Source organism: Panthera onca, chromosome A3, assembly GCF_046562875.1.
Source record: "Panthera onca isolate mPanOnc1 chromosome A3, mPanOnc1 haplotype 2, whole genome shotgun sequence".
NCBI classification, from domain to species: domain Eukaryota; kingdom Metazoa; phylum Chordata; class Mammalia; order Carnivora; family Felidae; genus Panthera; species Panthera onca.
The window spans coordinates 115,831,735-115,839,415 of record NC_138341.1 but is presented as its reverse complement, the minus strand read 5'-3'; the positions used below and the strand labels follow the sequence as shown (position 1 = coordinate 115,839,415).

At 40.0% G+C, this 7,681-nt stretch overlaps 1 protein-coding gene across 2 annotated transcripts in view; it reads left to right on the top strand.

Annotated features, from left to right (window-relative positions):
* The first annotated feature begins 741 nt into the window (after window positions 1–741).
* Window positions 742–7,681, top strand: part of PIGU (phosphatidylinositol glycan anchor biosynthesis class U) — an 83,228-nt gene continuing 76,288 nt past the window's right edge. The window contains exon 1 of one of the 2 annotated variants that reach the window (XM_060616026.3): window positions 742–909. In XM_060616026.3, coding sequence (XP_060472009.1) covers window positions 780–909 — 130 coding nt within the window. In that variant the 5' untranslated portion in view covers window positions 742–779. The remainder of the gene's footprint in view (window positions 910–7,681) is intronic. The other variant, XM_078444139.1, reaches the window with a different exon arrangement.

Genomic DNA, 7,681 nt, shown 5'->3' with positions numbered 1-7,681 from the left:
AAAAAAATTTAAATTAAAAAAAAGCACAGATAAAACAAAAGTGTAGTAAAAAAGTAAGTAATAAGTTTTGAGTATTTATTAACTTGTTTTAATATAACTTATTTAATTGTAAGTTTATATAATTTAATTTTTGATAATGGCTGTGTTTTAAAAGCGACCAGCAAAATTTCTAAACATTCCTCAATCCTTTCTGGCTAGCTCATAAGGACCGGCTAACATGCAGCGTTATTTTCCACATGAGGTACCTGAGGCACAGAAAGATTAAGCAACTTGTTCAAGGCTGCAGAGCAAACAGAGCACTCCAAAAAGTGTCCTCAAAACCCAATATAGTGCCTGGCGTATACTTGGTGTTCAATAAACAATTGCAGAATACATAAATGAGTACATATTTAATATTATTTTTAAAACATAAAAGGGAAACATCCTAACATTTAAAACGTACACAAAAGAGTGAAATTAACAACTCCTCAAAACTTGCTCATTATTCTAGTAAGACACGCCTTCACCTGCTTACTTAGCAGCGCCGAGCGCTTTTACGAAACACCTGCTCTCTTAAGAGACGTCGCCCAACCCTTTACTACAAGCTTGAGAAGCCCCGCTCTACGTCGCCCCGCCCCATCTCACCGCAAGGCTTCCTGGGAGTGGTAGTCCCCAGTATGGGTGCTCCGGTGGCAGCAGCAAGGCGCGCCTGGCCGCGGAACTACAGAGGGTGGCGCACAGGTCGCGAGGCTTTTCCGCCTCACGTTTCCCTCCCCGCCTGCGCGCCCACCCCAGCTATCATGGCGGCTCCCTTGGCTCTGGTGCTGGTAGTGGCCGTGACCGTGCGGGCGGCCTTGTTCCGCTCCAGTCTGGCTGAATTCATTTCCGAACGGGTGGAGGTGGTGTCCCCACTGAGTTCTTGGAAGAGAGGTGAGGCCACTGGGTGGAGTAGGTGGCCAGGCCCCGCCTGTGCTCTCCTGGCCTCAGTGAATGGGAGGCGGGGGCAGTGGCCTCAAGCACGAGATTCTGAGGGAATTGACCCGCTCTGGCGCCCTCGGGGAGGGTGGGAGGGCGGAGCCTGAGGGCGGGGCTGCCGAGGGGAGGGGGCGTAGGACTGTGGGGCCAGGTTTGGGCCCCAGGGGCCTACTCACCTGAGGCGTGGGGAGCTGAGGGGGTGTGTCCCCCTCGGGTCCTGAGCAGAGGGGCGTGGCCTGAGAAAGGATACATATAAGAAAAGGGCGTGCTGGGTGGATTGGGATTTGCAGAGGTGATTCGGTTTTGGTGAGGGATTGTAGGTGGTGCTCCCTGGGGTATGGGATAGTGTGTGAGGGGTTCCCTGAGTGTGGGGACCTATCTTGCCTAAGCCAGTAGAGTGAGTGGGTGTGCTTAGACGCGTGTTCTCGGTCTGGGACTTGTACTACAGCATTTCCTACTGTTTCTTAAATTCTTCATCCACTATTTTATACCAGTGCCTACAGTGAGAATTTGTGCTGAAGGATCCACAGGCTACTGGGAGAGACAGATAGTTATAATCCTTTTTGGAAAATGTTCTTCCCGTGTACATCCAGTTCCTTTCTTGGAGTTTCAACCCTGAAGGAAGTGTCCTCTCTTTTTCCAGTTTCCCAAGGATGTGGGCTGTGAGCTAACTGTTGAGGGATGTAGAATTTGGAAAGGGAGATTAGAGAAAGAATTCCTGGTAGCAGAAGGTAAACAGGACCAAGAAAATGTTGAAGGGTGCAAAATGTACAAAGTGAAGGAGAAATGGGGTAGGGGTTAGGTTAGGGCCAGAATTTAAGACTTATAAAAAAACTTTCTTTACTTTAAGTACAGTGTACATCAATGCACGTATAATAAGTGTTGAACTCAGTGAATTTTTATAAACTGTATACACATGTAGCCAGCACCCCTAGCCAGCACCCAGATCATAAAACAAAACATTACAGGAGTAACAGCACCCCAGAAATTCTCTTTGTGTCCCTGAACTTTAAATGCTAGAGTTTTGATGTTATCCCATAGACATTCTGGAATGGGGAATGGCATAATGAATGGTTGTTTTATGAATAATTCAAGCTTAGGTTTCTAAAAATACTATATATGAAAGACTATGGTAAGCCTCTGATCCCCAAGTTATTCCGTGTGTTAGATGGTGTTATTTCCCCCATTTTACAGATGAGGAAACCAAAATTTAGAGAAGTTAAGTAATATGCCCAGGTTTCCCAGTTGACAAATGGTGATAAAGGTAGTAGTAATTCTTATGTGTGATGGTGAGAGCTTACACTTGATAATCCTTGCATATAATATTTGCATATAGTTATTTGTTGAACAAACTGAATTGTTTGGGTTGAAGCCACTTGGTTCCTGCTTTCTTCTGGCTACCAAAAGCCCCAAGGCAGTATTAGGCCCTCCTTCCTCTGTTCTCTTAGCACTTTATACATACTTCTATTAAGAGTATGTTTCACTTTTTATTATAATTATTTGTTTATATCTGGTTTCTCCATTGTACTATGAGTTCCTTGGAGGCCAAAACTGTTTTACTCATTACTGAATCCTTTGTGCCTTGCATAGAGTAATTAGTTACATTGTTACTATTAAATAAATGTTGAAGAAAAGAAAACATAAGATCTGATTACATATAGGAAGGGCAGGGTGAAGGATCCTAAGATGAGGCAATATAATATGATGATTAAGAGCACAGGGTCTGGGATCTTTAAAAGGGTTTGAGTCTTCTTTTGCTTCTCTACATATATCTGTATGATCTCCAACATAATTTTTCTCATCTGTAAAATAGGAAGTTATAATATGTACCCCATTAAATGAGATAATCCATGTTTAAGCTCTTAGCACAATAACGAAAGCCAAAACAGCTAATTCTAGGATTTTGAATCTAAATAATCAGGAGAACAATTGTGATATTGGCTAAAATAGGTGAGTTAGAAAGGATAGCAGTTAAGTGTTTGATGTATGTATAGGGTGATAGTATGATATTCAGAGGTTTAGGTCTGGAGCTTGGGGCCAGTGTCAGAGCTAGAGGGAGATTTGCTAATCACCTATCTGAATCTGATGGGGTCAGGATAATTATTTGTCCTGTTTTAAGCGGGGTTGGTACATCTGTATCACTTGTCTTCAGAGTATACTTTAAGACGGGATATTTTAAAAAGCAAGTGATTGTATTTAACCCTAAAAGGCAGGCATTTAAAAATATTGAAGTAGGAGCCCCTCTGGTTTCACATGACATTCATTCATTCCACATGAGTTTTTTGAGTGACCAGTTGTTTGGGTGAAGGACTGTGAATCCAAATAGATTTTGCTTGACTGTAACCATAGAGTGATTTTTAATGGGAATAAATGAGAAGTTGTAAACTTGGAGGAGATGATTCTTTTCTTCAAATATCTGAAGGGTTTTAACTTGGCATGTTGTCAGTTCTTTCATGTGCAGATGACAGAATCCAAACTCAAACTGCGCAAATTATAATAAAAAGTGAACTTATTGGCCTACATAACAGAACAATTCAGGCAGGGTAGATGGTGACTTCAAATCTAGCTAGATACAGAGACTCAATGATCTCATCATGACTAACTCTTTCTCTGTCTTGGCATTGACTGCATTCAGGAGGGCTCTTCTTGGGTATTGGCAAGATTGGCCCCAATAGTCTCTGACTTTTATATCCTCACAGTGTCAGATCCAGTGGAAGGAGAGTGACTTTTCTTCAACAAACATAACGAAAGCCTTGGAATTGAGTCACATTGAATTTATTTGGGTTATATGCCAATTCTTAAGCCAATTACTGTGGTCAGCCTAAGTCATGTATCCATATACATATTATATGTATCCTACTGGCTGGCTCAGTTGGTGGAGCGTGTGACTCTGGATCTTGGGATTGTGGGTTTGTGCTCCATGTTGGGTGTAGAGATTACTTAATAAAACCTTAAAAATAATATCTGTCTATCTACGTCTTTGGAGAGGGGACAACCTTCCAAACTATGGAAGAGGGGGCATCCTATAGGAAGACCAGAGTGCTATTACCAGAAGAGGGGGAAATTGATCCTGGGTAGGTGAAAATAACGGATACCCATTATAATAGGAAAGACATTTTTTCTATGTCATTCATTTCTACAGACCCATCAGTTTATTTGGTAGTCCAACTAAAATTTATATAAATATTCTACTTGACAAAAATGCAAGCATGTGCTTCTCAGACAGTAACTAACACTAATATAGTGCTTTCTATATGACAGGCACTGTTCTAAGCATTTTAGATATGTCTAAGAACTAATTTAATCACCACAATGGCCCTAAGATGTAAATAGTTTTATGTGTAAATACCCCATTTTATAGATGAGAAAATGGAAGCACAGAGAGATTAAGTCACATACATAATGTTTTGTGTGAATAGCTGGCAGTCTTTAGGCGTTGCTGTTCCGCCAGAGTGCACTCTATACCATCTTGCATAGAAATCTGTCAGAAATAATTTTGGAACTTTTTTTTTTAATCATATATTTTTTAATCATATATTTTAATCAAATATATCATATATATTTTTTAATCATATATATTCCTCAGCCTTTGCTCTAATGATTAGGAATCAATATGGGCTTAGCTTCTTGAGTTTAGGGTAGAGCCCAAGCTATAAGTGCTTATTTAGAAACCCACCTCCAATGCAGCTATGAGGGTCAGGGTCAGGAAGAACACTTCTGATAGCACTACTTTAAAAAAACCAGAACTTTTATTGTTAAACAAAATGGAGAATTAATAAACCACACACAACAATGTATTGCACAGTGAATTATTATAAGCAAAACACATTTGTAGGCATCATCCAAATCAAGAATCAGAACTTTGTCACTTATTCCAGAAGCCCTTATGTATGCCCCATTTTAGGCACAGCCCCTCAGCGCCTTCATTAAATAACCATTATCCTGACTTTTATAGTCATGACATCTTTTTTTTTTTTTTTTTAATTTATTTATTTTGAGAGAGAGACAGTGCAAGTTGGGGAGGTACAGAGAGAGAGACAGAGAATCCCAAGCAGGCTCTGTACTGTCTGCTTGGAGCCTGACGTGGGGCTTGAACTTATGAAACTGTGAGATCATAACCTGAGCTGAAACCAAGAGTCAGATGTTTGATTGAGCCACCCAGGTGCCCCCATGACATCTTTTTTTTTTTTTTTTTTAAGTTTGTTTGTTTGTTTGTTTGTTTATTTAGAGAGAGAGAGAGAACAAGCCGGGGAGGGGTAGAGAGAAGGAGAGTGTGAGAATCCCAAGCAGGCTCCACACTGTCAGCACAGCCCCCGACATGGGACTTGAACTCATGAACCATGAGATCATGACCTGAGCTGAAATCAGGAGTTGGATGCTTAACCATCTGAACCATCCAGGCATCCCTATACTTATGACATTTTTACATCCTCTTTGTTTTATTGCTCTAATGAGTGTCCCTAGTTGCTATAGCTTAGTGTTGCCCTTAAACGTTTTTATATGTGGTTTAAGTCTCCCCTAATCTTTAAGGTCCCCATCCATACCATCCTTTTCTTATCTGTTGAAGAACCCAGACCATTTGACCTCTAGTGTTTCCCATAGTTTGGACTTTACTGATTGTATATTCATGGTTCAGTTTAACATATTTGTGTGTTCATTGTGTTTCCTGCAAATTGGCAGTGGGATCCAGAGACTGGATACCACTACTTTTTTTGTTTTTTAGCTTTTTACTTGAAATAATTTTATATTTACAAAACATTTGCAAAGATAGTACAGAGATGCCATGTATACCCTTCATCCAGCTTCCCTTCATGTTTACATCCTGCATAATTAGAGTACATTGGTCAGAACTAAGACACTACTAAGACAATAATGTCCATATAATACCATTAAACAAATTGTAGTTGCTCAGAGTTTACCATTTTCCCACTATTCTTTTCCTGTTCCAGCATCTGATTTAGGATCATATATTGCATTTGGTGGTGGGCCCTCATTCTTTTTCTATTGGTGAGAGTTCCTCAGCTTTGCCTTGTCTTTTATGACTGTGACACTTTTGAAACATACTGGTCAAGTATTGTACAAACAATGTCTCCCAATTTGGGTTTGTCTAATGTTTCTCATAGTAAGATTGAGATCGTGGATTTTGGGGAAAAGTCCCACTGAAATGATGTGATCTTCTCAATGTATTGGATCGAGGTACCTCATATTGAAATGGCTTATTACTGATGGTGTTAACCTTAATCCCTTGGTTATGATAGTATCTGCCTGGTTTCTCCACTGTAAAGTTACTATTTTCCCTTTTTAATTTATAAACATTTGGGGGGATATATGTAGGGGCTCTGTATATATCTTGTGTCTCTCTAAAGTTTTTACTCACTACTTTTTGCACTTATGGGTTGATGATCTTGCCTGCAGCAGTCATTACTATGGTGTTCTAATGATGACTTTTCTATTGCCCTCATTCCTTCTTCATTATGAATTGGAATCTTCTGTAAGGAAGAGTTGTCCCTTCTTCCTTATTTATTTAACATCTGTATGGACTTATAGGTATTTATTTTATTCTCTGGATTATAATCCATATTATCTTTATTTTGATGCTCAAAATCTTTGGCCATTGCAACCTCTTTCAGGTTGACTCCTTTGTCCTTGGACATACTTTCCTCACTATTTTGTTTGTTTGTTTGTTTTGTTTTGTTCTGGTGTTTTTAATACTTCATTACTTTCTGGAACCACAAGATGCTTTAGTCTTACCTTATTTTTCTCTTGGTCTAGCCCTGGAATTGACCACTTCTCCAAGGAATCCTGGTTTCTTTTATTGAAAAAAGTTATTTAGAAAGCAAGTTCTGGATGCTAGGTGTGTTCATTGCTATGGGAATGACACTGTCTCTTGGGTCTTCTGGGCTAGAAATATAGATACTACTTATTTTGAACAAGCTTAATGCATGCCCTTCTTGATATGGGAAGCTCAAAGACCATGTTTGCCTTTTTTTTTTTTTTTTTTTTTAATGATTATTTTTGAGAGAGAGAAAGCGCGAGTGAGTGAGCGTGAGTGGGGGAGGGGCATAGAGAGAGAGGGAGACACAGAATGTGATACAGACTTCAGGCACTGAGCTGTCAGCACAGAGCCCGACACAAGGCTCAAACGCATGAACCCCGAGATCATGACCGGAGCTGAAGTCAGAAGCTTAACCGACAGGCGCCCCAGACAATGTTTGTCTTATGCTACATAATATGTTTTTATTATCACTCATAAGAAAAATATGTAAAGGTAACTAAATAAGAATTTTTACTTCATGGGATTTATCAGTTAAGAGTTGAGACACTTGGGGTACCTGGGTGGCTTATTTGGTTAAGCGTCCTACTTCAGCTCAGGTCATGATCTCGCAGTTTGTGAGTTCAAGCCCCACGTTGGGGTCTGTGCTGACAGCTCAGAGCCTGGAGTCTGCTTCAGATTCTGTGTCTCCCTCTCTCTCTGCTCTTCCCCCGCTCATGCTCTGTCTCTCTCTCCTTCAAAAATAAATACACATTAAAAAAAAAAAAGAGTTGAGATACTTTATTGGGGTGCCTGGCTGGCTCAGTTGGTAGAGTATGTCTCTTGATCTTGGGGTTGTAAGTTCAAGTCTCATGTTGGGTATAGACATTACTTAAAAATAAAATCTTAAAAAAAAAAAAAGAGTTGAGACCCTATAAAAAAAACCCTTGTATTTTAGAATAGTCAGCAATAATT